Source organism: Equus asinus, chromosome 17 (genome assembly GCF_041296235.1).
Source record: "Equus asinus isolate D_3611 breed Donkey chromosome 17, EquAss-T2T_v2, whole genome shotgun sequence".
NCBI classification, from domain to species: Eukaryota; Metazoa; Chordata; class Mammalia; order Perissodactyla; family Equidae; genus Equus; species Equus asinus.
In genome coordinates, this window is record NC_091806.1 from 25,014,043 (window position 1) to 25,041,080 (window position 27,038).

Here is a 27,038-nt window from a genome sequence, read left to right on the forward strand (position 1 = left end):
AAAACTATATGCCAACAAATTGGATAACCTGGAAGGAATGGATAAATTCTTAGACTCATACTACTTCCCAAAACTGAATCAAGAAGAAATAGAGAATCTTAATAGACCGATCACAAGCTAAGAAATTGAAAGAACAATAAAATACTTACCAAAAACAAATGATCAGGAACAGATGGCTTCTCTAGAGAATTCTACCAAACATTCAAAGAAGATTTAATAGCTATCTTTCTCAAACTATTCCAAAAAATTGAAGAAGATGGAATGCTTCCAAACATATTCCATGTGGCCAACACCACCCTGATGCCTAAACCAGACAAGGACAACACAAAAAAAGGAAAATTACAGGCCAATATCACTGATGAACATAGATGCTAAAAACCTCAAGAAAATATTCACAAAGTGAATACAGCAATGCAATAAAAGGATCATACACCATGATCAAGTGGGATAGAAGGATGGTTCAACATCTGCAAATCAATCAATGTGATACACCATATTAAAAAAAGGCAGAACAAAAACTACATGATCTTCTCCATAGATGCAGAGAAAGCAATTGACAAAATCCAACATCGATTTGTGAGAAAAACTCTCAATAAAATGGTCATAGAGGGAAAACAACTCGACATGATAAAGCCCACATATGACAACCTGAAAACCAACATCATACTTATCAGTGAAAATCTGAACAACATCCCTCTGAGAACATGAACAAGATAAGGGTATCTACTGTCTCCACTCCTATTCAACACATACCAGGGGTTTTGGCTAGAGCAATTGGACAAGAAAAAGACATAAAGGCTATCCAAATTAGAAAGGAAGAAGTGAAACTCTCACTGTTTGCAGATGGCATGATTCTATATATAGAAAACCCCCAAAGAATCTACCAGAAACCTATTAGAAATAATAACTGTAATAAAAGTTACAGGGTAAAAAATCAACTTAAAAAAATCAGTTGCATTTCTATAGTCTAATAATGAACTAGCAGAAAGAGAACTCAAGAACACAAACCCATTTATAATCATCACAAAAAGAAGAAAATATCTAGGAATAAATTAAACCAAGGAGGTGAAAGACCTATACACTGAAAACTCTAAGATATTATTGAAAGAAATTGAAGATAACATAAAGAAGTGGAGATATATATACCATGAACATGGATTGGAAGAATAAACATTGTTAAAATGTCCAAATCACTTCAAGCAATCTAGAGACTCAATGCAATCCCAATGACATTCTTCACAAAAATAGAACAAAAAAATCCTAAAATTTATATTGAACAATCAAAGATGACAAAGAGAAAAGCAATCCTGAGAAGAAAGAACAAAGCTGGAAGCATCACAATCCCTGTCTTCAAAATATACTACAAAGCTTTAGTAATCAAAACAGCATGGTACTGGCACAAAAACAGACAAGCAGATCAATGGAACAGAATTGAAAGCCCACAAATAAAACCACACATCCATGACAGCTAATCTTTGACAAAGGAGCCAAGAACATACAATGGAGAAAGGAAAGTCTCTTCAATAAATGATGTTGAGAAAACTGGATAGCCACATGCACAGGAATGAAAGTAAACCATTATCTTACACCGTATACAAAATTAACTCAAAATAGATTAAAGACTTGACTGTAAGACCTGAAACCATAAATCTCCCAAAAGACAATAAAGGCAGTACACAGTTTGACATCAGTCTTAGCAGCATCTTTTTGAATATCATGTCCATTCAGGTATGGGGAAAAAAAGAAAAAATAAACAAATGGGACTAAAGAGCTTCTGCAAGGCAAAGGAAATCATGAACAGAATGAAAGACAATCCACCAACTCGGAGAAAATACTTGCAAACCATATATCTGACAAGGTGTTAATTTCCAAAATATATAAAGGATTCATACAACTCAACAACAAAATAACAAATAGCCCAATCAAAAAATGGGCAGAGGATATGAACAGACATTTTTCCAAAGATCTATAGATGGCCAACAGGTCCATGAAAAGATGTTCAACATCACTAATGATTAGGGAAATGCAAATCAAAACTACAATGAGATATCACCTACATCTGTCAGAATGGATATAATTACTAAGACAAACAACAACAAATGTTGGAGGTGATGTGGAGAAAAGGGAACCCTCATGTATTGCTGATCGGAATGCAAGCTGTTGCAGCCACTATGGAACACAGTGTGGACATTTCTCAAAAAAATAAAAATAGAAACACCATATGACCCAGCTATCCCACTACTGGATATTTAGCCAAAGAACTTGAAATCAACAATTCAAAGAGACTTATGCACCCCTATGTTCATTGCAGCATTATTCACAATAGCCAAGATGTGGAAGCTACCCAAGTGCACATCAACAGATGAATGGATAAAGGAGACGTGATATATGTATACAATGGAATACTAATAAGCCATAAAAAAGACAAAGACAAAATTCTCTCATTTACAACAACATGGATGGACCTTGAGGTTATCATGTTAAGTGAAATAAGCCAGACAGGGAAAGACAAACATCACACAATTTCACTTATATATGGAATATAAACAAACACATGGACAAAAAGAACAGATTATTGGTTAACAGAGGAGAAAGAGATTGGTGGAGGTGGGGGAGAGGAGAAAAAGAGCACATATTTTTAGGTGATACTTTCAGTTGGTAATGGGAATATTTTCCAGCTTCAGCAAGGAGTGCTTTCTCAGAATTTCTCCCACTAACATGGTGTCATGTATGGAAATTAAAAAAAGAAAGAAAATGTATATTCTCTTTTTTGGCCATAGGGGGCTTGTATCAAGCCTATTTATAGTCCTCAGATTCTCGCTATGTGTAAATTTGGTATTTAGATATTCTTTTCCCATGAAGAACGTGTGATTGAGTCAGATGGTCAAAACTTGGTGTATTACATAATCAGTCATAAATTTCCCATTGGCACCTGCCAGCTGATAAGCACTGACCCTGAAACCAGTGGGGACAGCAGGAGCACATTATTTAGAGCAAGAAAACAGGAAGCCCTTGTTCTGCCCATCAGTGCCTAATTCTACATCTATGGCAGTGGCGTTGGGGGTGCTTTGTGCCAGCCAGTGGAGGCCAGAGGTCTGGAAGTACCTACCATCTCCAAATACAAGTGGAGTGAAAGAATTGAAAGGGACTCTAACCTCCTGACTAAGAAAAAATGCTGGGGACCAAAGTTGGAAGAAATATTCTCCTCAGAGTTAAGATAAGCAGAGTCTCCAACACGGAAAATTACTCTGTTACAGAAACAGCAAATTGATATGGAAGCAAAACTTAATCAACAGTATTGCAGTAATTTGGGGCTGGAAATATTAAGTTCCTGCTTTAATAGTCTTCCCCATAAAGTACATGGAAGAGGGTTAAAATTGAGAAATATTAAATCATTAAATGTTGCAATAAGAAAGAGGGATTTTTAATTTTTTTAAAAAATATATAGATAATACTTATTCTTAATCCTTATTTGTAGCGTTCACTAATGAGCTAAGTTTGTCCATGCAAGGGCTCCCATAGTGTCTTAGAGAAAATGATAATTTGAATAAAGTTATCTTAGTTTCTATAATACAGAATTGCCCTTGTCTTCATAAAATTTACCCCACACCCACAAATGTATATTTCTACAAAGCAAATTAGTATTTCTTAAAGATGAGAAAATAAGTAGAACATGTCCAGATGATGTTAAAAATGCATGATTTGCTGAAAAAGTCTATTCAGAGGAATTATGGAAAATAAAATAAGACACATAAAAATCAATAAATAAGGAATTAGAACATTTTCTTGAGGTAATATCAGATCATTAAGACTGTTTCTTCTTCTAAGACATCCATGCAATCTGACTAGATCTGGGAAATGAAGAGTGTGTGAAATTATATTCCATGAAGATAATAAAGGAAACTCTGGTCTACCATGTAAAAATGTTTTTGGAAAAACACACCAAATTAATTGCAAACAGGAGTACTTAACCAGCAATTTAGATGTAAAGAGGGAAAGGAGCTATTCCCACAGGGAAGAAGTTACTATTTCCTCTGTAAAGGACACTTGCTCTTTAAAAAGCAAATTAGTGGCCAGTGCAGTGGCTTATTGTTTGGGTTCACATGCTCCACTTTGGAAGCCCACCGATCCTGGTTTGGGATGCTTGGCATGGACCTACACCTCACTCATAAAGCCATGCTGTGGCAGTGTGCCACATACAAAGTGGAGGAGGATTGGTAAAGATGTTAGCCCAGGGACAATCTTCCTCAAGCAAAAAGAGGAAGATTGACAACAGGTGTTAGCTCAGGGCCAGTCTTCTTCACAAAAAAAAGCAAATTAAGTAATTTTTTAAAAATGGTGTAGATTCTAAATCATTTAATATTTGAAAATATAAAACATCATCGAGAAAGAAGCGACTTGAGCAAAATTGAAAAAGTTAAATATTGTCGATGAAAATAATCCATATCCAATCTATAAATGAAAATTTGGGTGAGTTTATTCTGAGCTTAAATCTGAGGATTATAACCCGGGAGAGTCTTTCCACAAAGGAACAGAGCACTCCAAAGAGGTGGGGGGTGGTATACAGGGTCGTTATATACCCTCAAAGAGGATGTTTCACATATGATTGGAATGTCCCTTTTACAACAGTCGCGAGACTACTCTGTTGGCACAGCGATTGATGGAAATAGCAGGTAGGTCTTCTGTCTCGGTGAACACAGCAGGGTGGCAGTCTGTTGTCTCCAGCTGGGTGGTCACAGGTGAGCTGGGAGGTGAGTGCAGCAATCAGTTCCTAGCCTAAGGAAAAATGCTAATGTTGGGGGGAAGTTGCATCTTTATCTCAAGGGCCTTTGTTCTGGCCATAGGAAATGTCTAAGCAGATATGCAATGCGTGCTCAATAGCCAGTCAGGCCCTTTTGGAGGAAAAAAAAAAAAGGCCGAATTAGGTTTATACCACATGGCTTCCTCATATACTCCTATATATCCTATTGCTTGCCATTTTTATTTGTCAATATGAACTATTGATATGTTGATATTCTGTTTCAATTCAAGATGATTTTTGAAATTTCAGGATGAAGATTCAATAAATAATATAAATTGGAATCTTAAGTATATGTTGGTTGAAAATGCATTCATTATTTAAGACAGCATCTGTATATTTCTGACTTTCTGAATTAAAAAATTAAATTAAATAATATGTTTGAAGTATTTAAAATATATACATTCCTAAGGTCTATTGTTAACAATTATAATAGTGCAAAAATTATTCATTTTAGGAGCTAACATATTAATAAAATATAATCAACAAATGATATATTACATTCAAATTAATTAAACATGTTTTGCTACATTGATAATAAAGTAAATGTTGCCTTTATAAATAAAAGAATTTCTATGAGAAGGACTATCCTTTTATTAGGGACTCTCGTTTTATTGGGGAAAAATGAAGCATTAATATCATCCAAATTGTAATTTCCTGGAAAAAATATGTGGTGCAACTTTTTGGCTCATATGCTGTTATTGTTTATACTGTCCAATCAAATCAGCTTATAAACATGGCAGGATTTGGACACAAAATCCGACTATATTTGCTAAAGTTTTTTAATGCTGATTTTACTTTTCCCTAGAAACATTTAGTTTGTGCTCAAAATAAAGCAATATGCCTGTAGGGGAGCAGAATTTGCCCGCTCAGGATATGTCTCCTTGTATGAAGATTATTTTGGGCTGTTTATTTTTCAAAAACTGCAGACACATGGGAGAAACTTTTAGAACCAAGTAGAAGTTACCCTTTGTAAGAGATATTTACATTTTTAAGGGAAATCTCCATTTGTAAAGGTGTCTGTTTCTCTGTGCTGGGAAGAAGGGGGTGACCTTATCTCTAGAAACTATCATCAATGAGGAGGTCAAGGTCTTAAATCTGCATGATAACTGATGCGGGGTCGGTGAGCCCAGGTGAGCCGAGGAGTCGAAAGAAAGATTTCTTAGACTCTCAAGATCTGGCAGTAGTGCTGTTTTATTTAGAGAATAGTGTGGAATAGCATGGGGACAGGACCCATGGGCAGTCAGAGCTGGTGTGTGGGGACAAGACCCACAGGCAGTCAGAGCTCCTGCTGCTGCCCCTGCTGGCATGGGGACAGGACCCATGGGCAGGCAGAGCTGGTGTGTGGGGACAAGACCTACGGGCAGTCAGAGCTCCTGCTGCTGCCGCATGGGGACAGGACCCATGGGCAGTCAGAGCTGGTGCGTGGGGACAGGACCCACGAGCAGTCAGAGCTCCTGCTGCTGCCGCATGGGGACAGGACCCATGGGCAGTCAGAGCTGGTGCGTGGGGACAGGACCCACGGGCAGTCAGAGCTCCTGCTGCTCCCCCGAGTTGAGGGTTAGGGCTAATTTTATAAGGCATGGGTACGTGACTTATTTTTACTGGAAAAAAAGAAAAGATGATGTAAAAAGTCATTAAATGATTTCAGTGCAGATGGGCTCTGGTTATTGTGCGGTCATATAACTTTAGATACAAATCTGGCCATATAGATCGGCATGTAGGTGAGGATGCCCTGGGCTTCGCTCCCTGGGGCGGTCCTAATTCATATCATAAAAAAAGTCCACTGGGTCATATAGTTTGGCATGTAGGCCAGGTCACCTTGGGCTTCTCTAGCTGGGGCAGCCTTAATCCACATCAATAACCTTACTCTTGTTAACTGTGCTTTTTCTGATAATCTCCTGTAACTGATTCCCTACACCTCCAACATGCTCCTTTGTCTTTAGCTGAAGATAGTATTTATGGTGAGGATCTTGGCCATTCTGGCAAGTTTCTCAGTTTTCCTGGGTTTCTGCCATGTATACATGTTATAAAGCTTTGTTTTATTTTCTTCTGTTATTCTGTCTCATGTCAATTTAATTCTTGAACCAGCCAGAAGGACCAAGAGGGTAGATGAATTGTCTTCCTCCCCTACAATGCCTAAATATTATTAGGATTAAAATAGCTAAATGCCAGAAGTTGTGGTTTTTAAGCAATAAAATACCTTTTAATACAAGGAATTAGAATGAGAATTACTGGAACCTCACTACCCTGAAAATTAATGATTTGTCTTTTATTTTCTCATTGTATTTTTAATTAACCTCTCTCACTTCATAGAAAATAACCAATTCTAATAATTTCATGTTTTAATTTAATTCAGAATCATATACAGAGTAAAATATTAGGGGAGAGCCTTGTGCTATATTCTTTATAAAATGAATTATGGGATGTAATGCCAAGGCTAGAAAAGATATGCATGCAAATATTCAGCTGAGCACTGTGTTAGGTCTTATAGGCCAGACATTATATTATTGACTAGATTGATAGGGAAAAAAATTCATGGAAGTTGGTCAATTGATAATTGAGTTGGGGTTTTGACTGGAATAGCTCATCTGTGTTCTCCCTTCTCAAACTGTGAATGTTACTACTTACAAATGTATGTTCCTTACCCATCACACAAGAGGGGACAAATAAAAACTAGAACGCCAGCCTTATGGCAAGGAAAGCATTTTTGTTTCTGATGTTATCAGCTGGGAGATGAGAGTAAACCCTCAAATTTCTCTCATTTCATCTCATCTCCCTGAAAGTGTCAGAAAGCAATTAAGAAATTATAAAGGCCAAAGCCCATGTCCCAATCCAATTATAAAAGTGGAAAATGCAGCGAAAAAATGTGAGTCCACAGAGAGAAAGTAATTTGACAATTACAGAAACCAACTTCACTATAATGATGAAATTTGTTCTCTTGGGCTTTTCTGATATTCTCAAATTCAACTGGTTTCTTTTTGGGATGTTCTTAGTCATCTATATGATTATCCTATTGGGAAATGGCATCATAATTCTAGCAACAAGAGTAGAGTCTAGTCTTCAGACCCCCATGTATTTTTTCCTTAGCAATTTTTCTTTCCTAGAAATCTGTTTTCTATCTGTCACAATTCCCAGAATGCTCATGGACTTTTGTAACCAGAAAGGAGCTATTTCTATTTTTGCCTGTGCTACGCAAATGTTCTCCTTCCTTGTGCTGGGAATCACCATGTGTTTCCTTTTGGCCATGATGGCCTATGACCACTATGTGGCCATTTCTAACCCTTTGGACTATCCTCTAGTCATGAACTACAAGGTCTGTGTCTAGCTGGTGGGTGCCTCCTGGGTCAGTGGAATTCCAGTGCAGGTAGGGACAACATGCCAGATTTTCTCTCTAGCCTTTTGTAGTTCCAATCAAATCAACCACTTCTTCTGTGACATCCCACCATTACTGAAGCTGGTTTGTGGAGACATCTTTGTGAATGAGCTGGTGACCTACATATTTGCTGTACTGCTTGTCTCCATTCCTTTTATGTTGATACTTGGGTGCTATAGTAGAATTATCTCTACTAACTTGAAATTGCCATCAAGCACAGGACAGACCAAAACATTTTCAACCTGCTCTTCCCACCTCATTATTCTGTGGGTCAGGCACTATCACCTATTTAAAACCTAAATCCAATCACTGTGAAGAAACAGACAGACTGCTTTCTCTTTTCCATGCTGTTTTGATCCCTATGTTCAATCCTATGATATACGCTCTGTGGAACAAAGATGTCAAAGAGGCATTGAGAAAATTTCTTCTCAGATTTTCAGCATTGTGAGACATTTGAACTAATAAGTTACTGTTTTATATATTTAACTTGCATGCAGATTTAACTGAAATCTACTTTTCACTATGGTCCTAAATTTTTAAATAAGTTAGTGATGTAATTTCGTTTAGTAGGCCTTTATTTTCTGAGTTCTCAGAAACAATTGTGTTCATTTACTTAGCAGTTTTACTTTTAAAGATAAGTTTCCTCTTCACTGTAGACTAATAAATAGAGATGATGCAATATATAGTATGTTTTTATAATTGAAATCATATTTTTTATTCTTTTGATGATGGCTTTCTAGATATTATCTTCACATACTCTGTTAAAAGAAACAAAAGGTCCTTAAAATATATATGCGTCCTGAAAGCAAACCTTTTAAGATTTTTATACCACCCAGAACATAATAGGTATCTTAGGTCATGTGTTAACTTGTTGGCCCTTGGTCAAGAATTCTACTAAGGCCCAGTGGCAGGCCAAGAGCTTGCTCTCAAGTAAAAGACTATTTATTCACAGAGAATGACAGGGCCATAGATATTTACTTATAGAGACCTGTCAAATGCTCTAAACAGCATCCCTATCTGCCACTGATACCTCAGGTATCATTGGATGTACTGGAACAAATGGCTCACGTGACAGGATAGCTTATACAGTTGCCTGGAGCTGTTGAAGAGTCTTCTCTTGTTCTGGACCCCACTCAAAACTAGAAGCTTTGGATCACTTGGCAAAGAGACCAGAGTAACACACCTAAATAAGGAATATGTTGCCTCCAAAATCTAAACAGGCCCACTAGGTATTGTGCCTCTTTCTTTTTTCTAGTAGATACTAGATGCAGAAGCTTATTTTCACTTCACTTTAGAAGATATATCTCAACATATCCCACATCAATGGACCTCTGGAAATTTCACTGAGATAGAAGGCCCTTGGAATTTAGTTGGATTTATTTTCCACCCTATGGTGGAGAAATATCATACCAACAACTAGAGTTGTTGCTATCTCTTTCTCACTATGTCCAATCAGCATAATGTCATCTATGTTATGGACAAGTATTAATCTTTTGTGGAAAGGAAAGGATCAAGAACTCTGCAAACTAAATTATGACACACAGTTAGAGAGTTATACACCCCCAAGGGGAGAGAGTGAAGGTGTATTCCTGGCCTTACCAGCTGAAAGCAAACTGCTTCTTGTGAGCCTTATGGGCAAGTTTGGAGATACAGATCAGTAGCTGCATAACAGGTACCAGGGCATGTGTTAGTTTGCTCAAGCAGTGAAACCACACCTGGAACATCAGGTGCAATTGAAGTCACCCCTAGGTTAAGCTTACAATAATCCACTGTCATTCTTTAACATCCATCTTCTGCACAAGTCAAATAGAAGAGTTGAATGTTAACATGGTTGGAATCATCACCTCTGTATCTGTTAAGTCCTTTTTGGTGGCACTAATCTCTGTAAGCTCTCCAGGAATGAGGTACTGCTTTTGATTTGCTATTTTTCTAAGTAAAGTAAGTTCTAATGGCTTCTATTTATACTTTCTCACCATAATAGCCCCAACTCCACAGGTCAGGGAACCAATCTAGGGATTCTGCCAACTGCTAAGTATATCTATTCAAATTATGCATTCTGGAACTAGAAGACTAACCACAGGATGGGTTTGGGGACACATGGGGCTCACTATGAGATGGACCTAAGCTAAAACTTTATTGAGCATTTGACCTCAATAAGGCTCTACTCTGACTAGAGGGCCACAGTGACATTTTGTGTCTCATGGAATTAGTGTCAGTTCACATCGTCCAGTAGTCTGGGAAAACTATGATCATTTCCTTTTCTCCTGTGCAGTTACCATGGTATAAGTCCATTAGTCCCTTCAGGGAAGGCTGGGAGAAAGATTAACAGCATAAACTTTGGGTAGTGTTCTGGGTCCTTCCTTAAGGGGACCCAAGTCCCTTTCATTCAAGGAGTTCTGGGTCTGTAAACTCTCTCAAGTCTGGGAATTGACTGAGGGGCTGTGACTATCTTAATGATTTTAATTAGACTTTGGTTCACTTGATCTGAATCCTTTTTGCTTATACAGATCAAGTAAGAATTTAATGGACTTCCTATCTATTTCGCTTCTAGGAAAGCCATGATTAGCTAGTCAACACTAGAGGTCTGTGTAAAACATTAGACTATTCTGATTGCTGCTTTGATTCTGCTGTCCGTTACCATAATTGTGCCCACCTTGCCTTTGGTGATCGAATGCTACCAGTTGGCCCCTGACACCCCAGGATCAATTATTACCATTGCATTTATATTTTCCTATCCAGTGGCTACAGTTCTCATTGTAAGTTTTGGCCCATAGAGAAGACAAAAGAGGGAGTTCTTCTGGAATGCGGGATCTTCCCTGACAAATTTATTTCTTACATTGCTGGCAAAAGTTATGTCTTCTGGATCCTCTCAGTGTGGGTGAGTAGGTCTTAAATGACAGATCTACTCTAAACATCTAATCTTCTAAGACTTTGAATCCCTTTCCTTTCAATAAATCAAGTCAGACTGGTATTACCAACTTGCTCACTATGGGCCACCGTTTGCTCAGTGGTTCAGCTAACTATTCAAACAAACTCTTAGAGTCCTTTCTAACTCCCTAATCTGCCAAATGAAATGCAGAATCTCTGCTTAGTAGACCCATATTAATAAATTTGGCCTGATCCAACGTTATGTTTCTTCCATCATTATCCCACACCCTTTATCTACACATATTCTCCAAATTTCTGTCTGTATAAAGTAGAAAATTCAAGTACTTTTAGAATGTAGTGTACCTCCTCTTGGGTCACATTTCATACCTCACCTTTAGGGGCCTGTTGTGACTTGTGTATAATTATAGATCTAGATGCAAGGAGGGATGTTGGAGATGGGTCCAGATGAGAATTAGCATTATACTGCATGATAACTGCCCCAGGAGAAGCTATAACATTTTCCTTAGGCAATGTAAGATTAATCTGCTCAGATGAGAATGGTAAAGATACTTCTAATGGCCAAATAGAACCGTCAAAATTTAAGAGATCAATATCAACAGCTGTATTAGGGTCTTGTTGCAAGTTCATATTCCAATTTTCAGAATCTCATTTTTTCCCCCAACTAATGCCCTCACTTTAGCAGTAGACACTCTGCAAGGCTTAATAATTCTGGGTTGTGTTTCCAGCAATCTCAGCTCTGTACCTACAGGAGATAGGGGCAGACATAGAAACTTTAAAGTCATTTATGTGGCTCTCATGTTGGGAATTTGAAATTCTGAGCTTATGCTTTTCTTACCCCTCTTTGTCCAATGATATTAGGAACAACAAGCCAATCTTGTTATACTTGCTAGTTTTATAAAAATGTTTGAAAGTATAACTTAGTTGATCATCCAGACACTTGCTTCTCATAAACATTTTATTAGGAGTATACAATGGTAATATTTTGAATATCTCTATTGTCAGATCATACCACAGACTCACAGTATTCTCTTTACTGCTGGAAATAAAGTCATTAAGGTCTTTAAGTGACACTAATGCTTAGATAGCTAATTCCAGAAACTTCAGAACCAATAAGGAAAATTCATCTTTAAAATTTTGATTCTCCAGAACCATTCTCAATACCAAAGTTTTCATCAGGCAGCGTTCTCCAGAGAAACAGAACCAATAAGTTATACACACACATATATATATATATATAAAAAGAGAGGGAGTGAGATTTATTATAAAGAATTTCCTTACAGAATTATGGAGGATGACAAACCCAAAATTTATAGGATGAGCTTGAAGGCTAGAGACCCAGGAGAGACAATGTTTCAGTTGGAGTCCAAAGACCTCTTCTGTAGAACCAGGAAGAGCTGATGTTACAGATGATGTCTGAAGTCAGTACCCTGGAAATTTCTCTCTTGCACAGGGGAGGCTGGTCCTTGTTTTATTCAGGCCTTCAGTTTATTGGATAAGGGTCACTCACATTGTGGAGGACAATCTATTTCACACAAAGTATACCAATTTAAATTTTAATCTCGTCAAAAACACCATCACAAGAACACTCAGAATAATGATGGACCAAATATTTGAGTACTCTATAGCCCACCCAATTTGACTTAAAAATTAACCATCACAGATGAAAGCGAAAAGCAAACCAACCAACAAAGAAAATGTGCTACACTCTTCAGAATCATTGATTTAAAAAAAACAAAGTAGAAACATATTAAGGAATTCAGGAAGAAATATGTATCATATACTGAAGGAATAACATCAATATTACTGTAGAGACCAGAAGAAATGAGACACACCAGGAGATCATGGAGGGATGTATTTAAAGTAGTGAAAAATAATAACTGTCACTTCAGAATTTCATACCCATTGAAATCTTTGAAATATCTTTCCAATATATAGGTAAAGACTTTGCAAGGAAAATAAAAATGCGCAAACTCACACAAACACAGACGTGCAAGTGAACACTCACAGGCACACAAAATGAAATAATATAGCCAGCTAGCTCGTGCTTCAGCAATTTTCTGTGCAGAAGGAGTAGAACAGAAGAAAACATGGGCCTAGACAAAGAAATAAAAAACATCAAAAACGTAAAAATGAAGGTAAATATAAAAATGATTGAGTTTGTAATTTTATTTGCTTCAAAAAATAAGTGACTGAAGCAAAACTATGCTGGTGAATTGTAAATTTAATACATAAAAGTAAAATTTATGACAAAATAGAAGAAACATGGCTAATTTTGATTTGCCAGTGTTTTGTTGAGAATTTTTACATCTGTATTCATAAGAGTTAACAGGTCATTTACCATTTTTTTCCCCTACACAAGTGTCTTTGTCTGGTTTTGGCATCAGCATCACAGAATGAGTTGATAAGTGTTTCCACTTCTGCTATTTCCAGAAGAAGTTATGAAATGAAAGATTGGTAGTGATTGTTCTTTAAATGGTGGAATTCAGCAGTGAAATCATCTACGCCTGGGCCCACTCCTCAGTCTCCTCAGTACCCACCCAAGATAATTGAAAGCATATGTTCACTTAAACACTTGTACAAAAAAGATCATAAGCGTTATGATTAACAGCCAAAGAGTGAAAACAACCCAAGTGTCCATCAACTGATGAATGGATAAACAAAAAAGATATAACCCCACAAAGGAATACTGTTGGGCAATAAAAGGAAGTCACATAACCATGGATATTACAACATGGAAGAACCTCAAAACCATATTTCTGGAGCTGACCCTGTGGCAGAGTGGTTAAGTTCATGCACTCTACTTCAGAGGCCCAGGGTTTCACCGGTTCGGGTCCTGGGCGTGGACATGGCACTGCTCATCAGGTCATGTTGAGGCCACATGCCACAACTAGAAGGACTCACAAGTAAATAAAATATACAACTATACTCTGTGGGGATTTGGGGAGAAAAAGCAGAAAAGAAAAAGATTGCCAACATTGTTAGCTCAGGTGCCTATCTTAAAAAAAAACAAAAAAGACCAAGCTATTAAAAAAAAAAAATATTTCTAAGTTAAGTAAATTAGATGTGAAAGACCACACAATGTATGATATGATTATGTTAAATGTCCAGAATAGGCAAACATATAGAGACAGAAAGTGTGTTAGTGGTTCCTACATTTGGGGGTGTATAAGAATGCAGAATGAATGACTGCTAGCCAGTGCAAGCTCTCATTTTGGAGTGATGAAAATGAACAACGCTTTAAACATACCAAAAATTATATCTTAATACTTAGATGTCTCTAAAAATCAGTTGCATTTGATAAGGAAAATATAAGATCATGTGAAACAAACAAACAAACACAAAGTGGATAGAACCCATAAAAACACAACAGTAAGAGAAACAGACGATAGGAGGAATAATATATAGACAAAGAAAATAGAACATGCATATGAATTGATCCTACAAACAAGAAAATTTAGCCAAAGCAACAGCAGAAATATCACAAGCTATGATTAAGACTTTTTCTGAATTGAAAGATTTGAAACTTCCTATTGAAAGAGTAAATTATGTTCTATGTCAGCAAAGAATGATCAGTACTAAATTATATATATTAAAGTCAGTATTTCCTGTACAGAATCCAGATCAAAAAACTCTGCTGCTTTTAAGGACTAGGAAGCTAAGTTGATCATATATCTTTCAAAAGCCATACTTCGTGCCCAGATAAAATGGAATCAAGAAAGCTAAAAAAAACAACGAAAATGAATATAAGATTAAAGGCAGCAAAACCAAAATTTAACTGTTAATTACTAATGTCAATATTTCTGATAGTGGGAAACCAAGAGGCTGTATCTAAAAAAGAACAATGAGGATAATAGAAATGTGATTTTTAAATGTATTTTTATGTGTATGTATGACTGTGTATACATGCTTATATACGCCTCTGTGTGTGTATGACACATTTTAATATGCACATTATGACAAAGCTAAGAGTAAATATATATTTAGCAATAATTAAAAATGCACCTAACATCCCTTAAAAAGGAAGACATTCCGTACAGTTTTTTAAATCCAAATATATTGTGAAATGTTTCAGAAAGGTAAAAATAAAATCTCAAGCAAAGACATAATTACGTAATACTCATGAAAAGAAAGCATTGGCTCTAATGTTAATATCAAGAAATACAGAATGTAGGAAATAGCATCAAAATACATTAAAAATGGATATGTTGTAATGATAGACTGTAATTCACAATGAAGACTTGGCATTGAGTGCTATTTATGCAAAAAATATTGTCACAACAAATATCTTAAATCAGGAAATTTCTCACGTGGGACATGCAAAGACAGACATGGGAGTATTTTAACATTAGGAAAACCTAATACACCTCTATTATATAGTTTTAGTCAACAAAACATTAATGACAATGTAACAGAATTACTACGAGGAAAGAAGATTGTTTTTATAGAAAAGTATGTATTAAATGCTGATCATAAGAAAAACGGATTCTCTTTCTTTTCAAGAATATGTTGCAACATTTGGGGAAAATGACAATATTTGCAAAAGATAAGGTCTAAATACAGAAAATAACATAAATTGCATTCTGTTTTGAAATAATTTTTTTTACAAAAAGTTCTCAAATTAGTCCATATAGCCATTGAAAAATAATTAAACCACTCCTAATCCATAGAGAAATAAGGAAAAAGTGAGAAATATCGATAATGAATGTGTGAGAGAGTAAAATGTGTGGGATGCCACTGACATGGTGTCACTGGGAAATCCACGTAAAAATCCTAAAGTTAGAAAAAAATAGCAAAATAGACCAATGGAAAGATAAGGAAAAATTTAAAAAGGAAAATCAACCAGGAATTCTAAAACATCCCAAGTATCTAAATGCAAAATGCTATCTCTGTTTCACCTACATCTCTAAGGTGAATTAAATAAACTGTTTTTGACAGTACACTATGTAAATTATTCACTCATTAAGGGAATATTTATTGAGCAGTAATATGTGTCAGACATGGTCCAGATTAAGGAAAATAGATTAGACAACTAATTAAATATAAATTAAATGCATACTATGTAAAATAATGATAAGCACAATGGGAAAATTTAAGGAAGATGGAATATGAGGAGATACAACGAGGATGAATTGCGATTATAATTAGTCAATGAGGCTATAATTAGTGAATGAGATCCTTACTAACAAGAGACGTTTAAAGGAAACAATCATGGGAATAGCAGTGTGCAGAGAGTTCCAAACATGAGGAATGAAATGCAGAAATATTGTGGGGGGAATTTAATGTGGTAAGAGATACTTTGAATATGTAATGCTGAGGTGTTATTTAAACTTAATAATCCCATTTTAGGGAAGTATACTAAAGTTGCACTCTGTTTTCTGGGAGACTGTTCTGTTGATACTACATGGGTTTTTACAAAATATAAGAACAATAATAACAATGATGGTGAAAGAAAGTAAGGAAGAAAAGGACAGTACCACTTATAATAAACTTTAAAAAGACACTTCTTGCAATGCAAATAGGGTCTGTTGGAAACACTGCTGAACATGTGCATAGCAAAGACTCTCTTTTGTACCTTTTTCTTGGGTCTGGACTACGAGGGGTAGGTGGCATCTTCAAAGGCATCACAGAGGGGTAGGTGTCAAAAAAAAAAACCAGAACCCAAGTTGAGTCAGGATCAGTCCTGTAGGGAAAGTCAATCTGCCAGCCAGTTGCACCTTATTCTCTGATGTGCTTGTCTTTTGTTTTCTTGATAAGTATAATCTTGCTAAATGCTAATGCTTAGTCTCTTATTCTACGAGGAAATAAAGAATGGGTCTAATGTTCATGCTGTGCATGAAATAATGAAATAATAAAAGGGGAAGAAATGCACACTCACAAACAACAAGGTAATGGACACCAGGAATTTAAACACATTCTCTGTTGTCCTTGAACCACAGGCTGGGGCTAGATTGCTGCCAATGCATAGATCTGAGGATGGAGCCCAGTGCTTTGAACTGGAATCAGATGCCAATGACCCCATAGAAAGTGGATTGGGATTATGTGAACTGTGGTTTTGGTATCGCGTAGGTGGTATTTGCTCAAGGTAGGCAGATGTAAAGTTATATATGATTGCATCTATGGGAGGTATTTGCTCAAGGTAGGCAGATGTAAAGTTATATATGATTGCATCTATGGGAGCATGTCCAATTTCAGTTACATGGAGATGAAAGAGAATACCTATAATTTCATGTAAAGGTTAAGTACATATACACCTGTGTGTGTGTGTAAATAAACCAGTATTTGTATGTTGGAATCTTAACCCCTAGTACCTCAGAATGTAACTGTACTTGGAGACCGAGTCTTTGAGGAGGTAATTATCTTAAAACTAGTGATTTACAGTGGGCCTTAATCCAATATGACTGTTGACCTTATAAAGAGGAGGAGATCAGGATATGAACATTCAGAGAGAAAGGATCATGTGAAGACATAAGGAGAAGATGGTCATGTGAAAGGCAGAGAGAGAGAGGATTTGGAAGAAATCAACCCAGTGAACACCTTGATCTAAAAGTCTAGCATCCAGAAGAGTGAGAAAATAAATTTCTGTTCTTTTAGCAATCTAATCTTTGGTATTCTGTTATGGCAGCCCCAGCAAAATAGTACAACGTGCATCAGCATCTATAGGTAAATATGTGTGAACATACATTTGAGTGTATGTGGGGGACACATATATATATACATGTATATATATGTATATATAAACTTAGAAGCAAATGAATGGCAGTTTTCTGCATGTGTAAAGACTGCATAGATATAGGGTTGATTATGATCTTTATTTAAAAATGTCTGAGAAAAACAGAAATGAACTACAAAACTTAAAAAAAACACCCAACACTGTAATCATGACTTTTTGATATGGAGACAATGAACAATGAACATTAATCTTAATTGGTATCAATTTAATGTTTACTGTGAAGAGTATATTTTATTGGTAAACCAGTGTTTTCCAAACACTCTTTTTACTGCCTCTTTTACATCTTTGTTCCTTAAACTGTAGATGATGGGATTCAGCATGGGAATGGCAATGCTGTAAAAAACTGATGCTATCATGTCCCGGTCCAAAGAGTAGCTGGAACTTGGTCTCACATACATGGAAAAGATCGTTCCATAATAAAGTGACACTCCTGTTAGGTGAGAGCCATATGTAGAAAAGACTTTTCGTCTCCCTTCAGCAGAATGCATCCTCAGAATGGCCAACAGAATGAAACCATAGGAGACCAGGACAATCAGGATAGTGACTATCTCAATAATGCCCGTAAAGTAGAAGACTAGGTGATAGTTTTTGGTCGTGTCAGAACAAGAAATGGCGAGGACAGGAGGGATGTCACAAAAAAAATGTCTAATTTCATTAGATGCGCAGAAAGACAGGGTAAATGCAGCCCCCGTGTGCACTGAAGCGTTCAAAATTCCACAAAGATAGGAGACAATCATGAGTGGCCCATAGACCCTGGGTGACATGTTAACTGAATACAGCAGAGGGTTGTAGATTGCTACATAGCGATCATATGCCATTGCAGCCAGGAGACAGCATTCTGTGGTCCCAAAAGTAACATAGAAAAACATCTGTGCTGCACATCCAAGAAATGAAATAGTTTTATTCTCTGACAGGAAATTGATCAACATTTTCGGGGTGACAACTGAAGAATAGCAGGCATCCAAGAATGATAACACACTCAGAAAATAGTACATAGGGTTGTGGAGTCGGGAATCCCCAATGACCAATACAACCAGTCCCAAATTTCCTATCAGAGTGAAAAGATAGATTGCTAGAAATAGGAAAAATAGGAAGAGTTGTACCTCAAAATCACCTATGAAGCCCAACAACACAAACACGGTAACTTCACTCACATTCTTCACTTGGATCGTGTATAAATCTACATATAATGGCAACCCTGGCATTCCGATTTTTATTTGTATGTCCTAAATGAAATATTTTTGGAAATATAACCCACCCAATTATATCCTTATGTTTCCTTCCGAGAAGGGCATATTGGAATCCTTGGCAGTGAAGGAATAGGCAGTGATGAATTAGTTGGGCCCAAGTGGGTGTGTTACACTGTATAAAGTAAAGAAATTATTCCATTCAGTTGTTTTGTAAATCTGTCATGTTAAAAAAAGACAATTTACTTGGTTTAAAATTTAATTTATTTTCTGATTAATTTCCTCCCTCCTGTCTTCATATTACATATCTTAAAATTCATAAAGAAAAATGAGTATACAAATTTTCAAGTCCAAAATTATTATTATAGAAAGTACTACACATATGAGTACTAATCCTAAGTTCTCTACAGCGTGCATGAAATGCCTTTCCTTACTGTTTACAATTGTTAAATGGGAGCAAATACACTTACATCATAAGATTGTGTTGTGATAAATTATAAACTCAATGTGAAAATTATTTAAATCTTAAAATAGTCCCAAAGGGATAGAAAATAAAATAAATTAGACTTACTTTTCCACTTGTTGTAGGAAGCAGCTTTTCTCAGCCAAAGCATTTGATATCTTTTCTATTTTCCCATTTCATTAGGGCTTCTATATCCGTGGGGAACAGAACAATAGATGTTATTCTGGAGGTAGATGCAACTTGTTTGCAAACAAAAGTAGAACATTGTTCTTTTGTTTTTCAGTTTTATTTCTTTGAAACACATAACACTAAGTTGTCATATTTTTCCTCCAAAATTTATTATACTATTAATATTTTTCAAATTTTAACCAAATACCAATATAAAATTATTCTCTTTATATATACTCCTTATCTGTGCAAAGTCCTTGGGTGTATTTTCAGGACATATTTCTGTCAAAATCATTCATGGCCATTCTTATAATATATTATTGTTTTTTAAGTTTTCTAAAATTCCTATAAAATAAATAGCACCTAATACTAGATAACATATTGTTTATAGAAGCTATTGCTAACAGAATAAAATCATCATATTTAAACCATAATATTGTATTTTATTTCTAGAATATTTCTTTATGCCGTCAGGCTGTTTCTCTTTAAGTAGAGTATAAAGAAATGAAAATGCATAATAAAAAAAGGTTAAAGAGTCACCTGTATCTGGACTGAAAGCCTCCATCACTGAAATATAGTTAAATATTGTGTCTCTTACATTTAGGAGCAAGATTTCAGCATGGTGACTTATGTGTTTCCTTCATCTTGTCATAGAACAAAATGTATTAAAAGGAGTGTAAAATCTTCCATGCACAGGGTCTACACATGATTTATATTCCTAACATGAAACACACCACGTTGTTGTCATATTGAGATGACCATAAAGCAAGAAGAGAATAAGCAAACTATCATTATAAGGAAAGGAAGGCTGCATGTCTCAATTTCCCAGGAGGTCCTCCCAGTTTTATGTGACATTTTCATAACACACATAAAAATAGCTTTTTTAAGACTGGGATTATGAACAAAGACACTCATTTAATCCTTACAGAATTCTAGAGAAAAAAAAAGTAATTAAGCTAAATATTAGAATCTATGTTAATTCATATAACTCATTATTCATGGTAACTCACACACCTGACTGAATTATAATAAATTCTAGTTTAGTTTGAATGGTTATATTAATAAAATAACTTATAAATCTTCAATTAATAACATAAAAATATTGATGTATAGTTTAGGTATAACAAAAAATACATTTATGTTTACGGATTTCCTCATTTTCTCTCTTTATTCCCCCATCTCTCCCTTTCTCTCTTTGTCTATCTGTCCCTCTCTCTCTCTTTCAAAAATATATGGATTACATACAAAAATATTTATTAAATTGAGTCAGGCACCGAACAAAAACTGGGCAGACAGGAAGAAGGACAGCAAAAACACATAACATTATGCAAGCAAATTATAAAAGCGGCACCGATAGGTGGTCTACTAAAGGAATCCACTATAAAATACATGTTAACAGATGTACACAGGGAAATTTCAGCTACATTACTATTCAAACCTTAACTTATGTGCTCAAGACCAGACAATTGGGAAAGATTTCATTTTGACACTAAAACCCTGCAATAAATTCTCCGATTTAGCACCTATTGACAGGTGCTTGGAAAAGCAACTTTGTTCTTCCAAACCAAGCAATAACTAAGATCACCCAAATTTTCAAACATATCTTGGACACTACATATACATGGTGTGATTTCAGAGTGCTTATTTATGAGATGCATTGAAATATGTTTTACTAAATTAAAGTGTTGGTTCTATGTGAAGAGTGTATATAAATGAAATAACACATTCAAACTTTAACTACAAGAAAACAAATAGGGAGCTGAAAATCAATTTTTCATCTAAGCATAGAGCAGTGAACTGGCTCCAAACAGAAGCTAAGTATTTCTTAAGTTAGCCGTAGATATACTTGTTATATAGCACTTAATATATATTAAAATACAATTATCATAATATTAAGCCCAGTGAATCTAAATATTAAATGTTATCAGGTACTTTAAAAATGCATCTCTGTTATTATGTTCTGACTTTGGGTATGTCAGTGAAATAATAGTATGTTTTTGTAAGTTCCCTGATAATTTGGTCCATAGTAAATTTTTCATAACCCTTGATGTCTCTGATCTTATCTGTAGGGCAAGAAGGTGGTTTATGAATGGAGACATATTTTATTTCCAATCCAATTATCCACTTCATTGTTAGAAATTGAGGAAGGGTAGAAAAAAAGTGTGAACTTTATTTACTTCATCTAAGGTGTTCTTCAAACCGGCATTTCTGTCAACTAATATTTTAGGAAATTGGAACTGATTGTGTTTACATTTAGCTGTTTTCACTTTAAGAGACAGAGGCTAGAAAGACCAAAATATAGATCCCAAATTTTTAACAAAACATGTTCATTCTTGGAAACTCAAGTCAGTTCCTCAACCCTGATGAGAACAGTACTACAGGCACTAAGCTTGAGAAGAATGAAAGCTAAAAGAGCAGCTACTGCATATTGTTAAGTGGCTACTAGAGGGTAGACATTCTGTGTACATTATCTCGTGGAATCTACACAGCAACCTGCAAGCTAAATCATTCAATGTCCATTTGTAGCTGAGAAAACCAAGGACAAGCAAGACCTTTAGGTTGACTAACTTCACACAATAAATCTTTAGTAGAGCCAGGATTCAACGCAGGGTTTCTCTGTTGCCACATTAGTCTATTTCTGCTTGATCATACTGCAGACTCATCATGACATACCACAATTCTGGAACTGTTATCACCTAGAAATAATGCAAAAAACATTCTCCAGTATTTGAATTATTTTATAAAGTATCATCTTAAGTACCACGATATTAAAACAAAACAAAATAAAAACTTGAAGTAGTTTGTGGATCAATTAGGTAAATAATAAAATACATTTAAAATTCATTTATATCTTTCAATGAGAAAAAAAATTATGATCCCTCAATGGCATATACCCAATGGCTTGTTGATAGATAATTTTCTCCCCATTTAATATTTTTTTGTAAATTTTCAATATAGTCATTCATTTCTACTACCCTTTTTCTGACTATAATCTTCCATCAAAAAAATTAAAGGAAATTTCTAATTTAGAGCTCTATTGACCTAAATATTTTGGGAGTCTTTCCTTTTTGCTCTTTTATGTTCCCTGGAGTTCCCTGATTCAATTTTAATTCAATCCTGAGCTAACTAGAAATGTTTATCTCAGATTCCAATATTAAAACTTAGAATATTATTTATATTCAAAGTCATAGCTTTTAAAATATTTTTTAACTGATAAAAATAATTCCCTCTTACCTGTGGAAATGAACTGCTCACTCAGTTAAGGTGTGCTATGAATCTTAAGCATTTGGACTCTTATAGAGGTTCTCAAGCTCTTCTTGAAGTTCACTGGGATGCTCCAAGGAGGAAACACACTAATTGTCTTCTGGGACAGAAAAGTAACAAGATGATTTCATTTCTTTTCCCATGGTAAACAAGTGACTGGTTCTGGAGCCATGAACTACATAATAAAAAACATTTACATGAATGCACTTTGGCCTCTGGTATGTAATGAACCCTCAGTGGAAAAGGAATATTCACAGGACTGGAAAAGACATCTAATGATACACGTCATAGTCCTAGCTCTGATACTAAATAGCCATGTGTCATTAGATTTATGACTTAAATTCTCTGAAATCCAGTCTCCTCTTGCTGGGAAAATAAACTGTTTACTTCTCTCAAAATCCTGTAAATATGTACATAATGAAATAGTATGAAAGCATAACCTATGACAGAATTCACAATCATTTAAGAAAGATTACTATAACATTTAAAGTACCACACTTCTAAGTGTTATAAAAGATACAACTAAGCTCATTGAGAGCATAATAGAGGAGATAAGATATAAATATATGAATAGGAAATATTGACAAGGTGAAGAAATAATATACAGATAACTGTAAAATTCAATGTAAAAGAACATTGGATATTAGCAATCTGGAGAAGATAAAAGTCAGGCTTTTCGAGTCATAGAGTGTTATCTTTTCTTGGGGATTCCACATACTAATCTATAGATTGGTATCAGGCAATGTACTTAAAGAATTTTTTAAAAAATTGTGAAAAATACATAGATGCCTGAGCCCTAAATGAAAAGATTCTAAATTAGTAGTTAGGGAATATTGGTCATGGAATATGAACAGTAAGAAAAATATAAAAAGGAAGAAAGAAAGAACAAAAGGAAGGAAGAAAAGAAGGGAGGGAGGGAGGAAGGAAAGAAAGAAAAACATTCGTAGATAGCCCAATTGTGGAAAAAAGTATACAGCAATTAAATGCAATCTCAAATGATCTGTATATTCAAAGTAACCTTAATTAAAATTAAAGCATTTTTTCAGAAATTGATAAGGTTATTCTACAATTTCTATGAAAAGGCAAAAGAACTAAGGTAGTCAAAATAGTTATGAAAAAGAAGGATAATGTTGAAGGACACATATAATTTTATTTCAAGATTGGCCACCAACCTATAATAATCAAGAGAGTATAGCATTGATGAAAAGGTAGCCATCTAAACTTATGGAACAGAATACAGTTTTTAGAAATAAATTGACACAATATATGCAATGGATTTTTCACAAAGTTGCTAAGGGAAATGTATGGATAAAGGATAGTCTTTATTTTAAAAAAATGCTTTTGAATATATAGAATAGCCTTATGCCACAAAAAAAGAGACGTTGACTCATTCTTTGCACTATATATAATCCTTCTCTCAAAATGAATCTTAAACCTTATCACAAAACCTAATGCTATAACATTTCTAGAAATAACATAAGGCAACATTTGTGTGACCGTGTTTTACTCATAAATTTTCATATAAAACACAAAATGCATGAACCATAGAAGAAAAATTGATAAAATGTTATTTGTCACAATTAAATCTTCTGCTTTGTGAAAGACACTGCTGAGTGAATGAAGAAAATAGCCGCAGACTTTTACCAAATATTTGCTAAACAGCTATCCAATAAAGAACATGTGTCCAGAATATAGAAAGAACTCTAAAAACTCAATAATATGAAAACAAAAATAAAAGATAAACAATAAAATAATGCACATAAACTTGAACAGATACTTCATCAGAGAAGATACACAGATGGCAAGTCTGTGCATGAAAAAACAGTTTAATACCATTTGAAATTAGGGAAATACCCTTTAAAACCATGCTGTGATCTCATGCATCTATTAGATTGACTAGAATTTTTAAAGTATGATAATAAACGAAAAAAGAAAGTGCTCACAAGGATCCAAAGCAACCGGAGATCTCATCCATTAGTGGTAGGCAACAAAATGTTCCAACCACTTTAGACAACAGTCTGACAGTTTCCTGTGAAGTGAAACAAACTCTGACCATATGACCCATCAATCTCACTCTCAGTTATTTACCAAAGATAGGAGAAAACATATGTTCATACAATTACCAATATGCCAGTGTTTGTAACAGCTTTTATCCCTATATTCGAAAACTGGAAATAATCCAAATGTCCATTAACTCGTGAATGGATAAACTAACTTTGAACATCCATCATCTTTACTCATTCGTGAGCCTGTTGTTTTATGATGGACTTTCTGATATATTCATGGTGGTTATGTTGCCAATAAGAAACTAATTCTTCATCAGATCTCATATTTAGCAGACTAGTCTACTGTCCCCAAAAATTCACTGGTGATTAGGGACTGCATTACTTAAAAATGAAGTATGTCTTGTTTAATAATTGATATCCCAAAACTATTTCCCTGAAAGTCATTATAAATATCCTTGTTCCTTTCTCACTTTATTTAACTAGCTTGGTATGTTCTTCTTTTCTTTTTCTGTTCAAAAAATCATCAGCTAATAAAGAGTAATGCATGGTAAGTCTTTGAAGAATAATTTCTGAATGCCTCTGCCTTATATTTTAAGAAATTTTATCCATTGATGCTGCCTCTTTCCAATTTAAAAATTAACCTTTGATTAATCTAAGGACAGATTAATAATAGAGCCTTCATAAAAAGATATTGCATGGGATTTGAGGTTTAGTAATGAATCTTTTAAGTGTTTTCACCCGCTAAAATTCTAAACTAGCAAAGGTAGATATAACCCTCAGGAGAAATTGGAACTAGTTATCTGAACACAGTCAGGATTGCTTTTGCATCTCTGCGTTCTACCTGTTATCTTGATTCTCTGTTTGTGGAAAAGGTTTGACTATGTGGCAGGATCAAAATAGTGACATCCCTAGAGTTTCATATGTTATTCTTTGCTAATGCAAATAATATGAACGCATCCTTGCTTTTTCAGAGAAATAATATAATGTGGATTTAACTATTTTTGCCTCAATATGGAATCACCTATTCCCCAAGATTTCTTGACTGAACTATTAATTCTTTTGGTGGAGAATATTAATAGAAATTAAAATCAAGATGCTTGGGACATTAATTGCATTATTTTGCCAAGTCTTCCTGGTTGACAATGATGACACTTGAAAAGAGAGAATTATTATAGTGCCTAAACAAACAGACAGCAGGAAGTTACCATTAAGAAAATCCAGGTTTTTTTTCCTTCAGATGGTTCCCATTAAAATAGTGGCAACTCATTTGAATCTATTTTCTATCAAATTGGATTGGTAAATGATTAATTAAACTTTTTGTTTTAAACCTATCTCTCCTTTAACAATACTTGTTAAAACTACTTATTTTTGGCATAGCCTTAATCTTTCCAGCTGGTTCTTTTATTGTCAAAGTAGATATCATGTCATCAGTAATATTATCTTAAAAAACATATATACAAATGAATTAAGGTAATAATTTCAAAGCAGAGAATGTTAAATGAGGGTTACTGATGATCAGATTGTTATATATGGTGCCAATCTAGAGGAATAATGGAAAAAAAAATACGAAGAGAGTTGGCTTTGTAACAATTATGGAATGCATTTTTTCCAGTTTTCCATTGTGGCATAAAAAATTACTCCAGAACTTTTTAGCTTAGAATAACATGGCTTTATTGTATTTCATAAATATATGGGTCAGGAATTCAGACAAGACATAGCTGGGTGATTGCTCTGTTTCATGTGGCATTGACTGTGGTACTCTGGGGTATTCAGATGGTGACCAGCCTAAACTGGAATGTATAAAATGGTTTCACTTTTCTATATGATGTGATTACAATTACACATTAGAGAGACAACAGTCAAGTTTTGTGTAACTTTTGTTGTATTGGGGAAAATAGTTAAAATGAGAAAATATGTTAAGAATATTTAGTATAAAATAATGAAATAAATCAAATACAATCATGTGAATGAAATTGGATTTGCAATATTTGGGTGATGTTTAATTTAGTTTGAGTAATCAGAGATTAAAATATATTTTCCCATCATAACTGACACTAAGTGTACCTCATTTATCTCCCCGATAAGACGCTCACCTAGAGAACAGAATTTTACATATCATTAAGTGAAAAAAAAGAAGAGAGGTCAGCCTTGTGGTGT

At 34.9% G+C, this 27,038-nt stretch overlaps 1 protein-coding gene and 1 pseudogene across 1 annotated transcript; one reads left to right on the forward strand and one right to left on the reverse strand.

Moving 5' to 3' along the window:
- Window positions 1-7,652: 7,652 nt before the first annotated feature.
- LOC106844045 (olfactory receptor 10AG1-like) lies at window positions 7,653-8,622 on the forward strand (annotated as a pseudogene).
- Window positions 8,623-18,005: 9,383 nt separating this feature from the next.
- LOC106844044 (olfactory receptor 5T1-like) lies at window positions 18,006-18,998 on the reverse strand. Its single transcript, XM_014861382.3, has one exon. The coding sequence runs from the start codon at window positions 18,996-18,998 to the stop codon at window positions 18,006-18,008; it is 993 nt and encodes a 330-aa protein (XP_014716868.3).
- Between the last annotated feature and the right edge of the window lie 8,040 nt (window positions 18,999-27,038).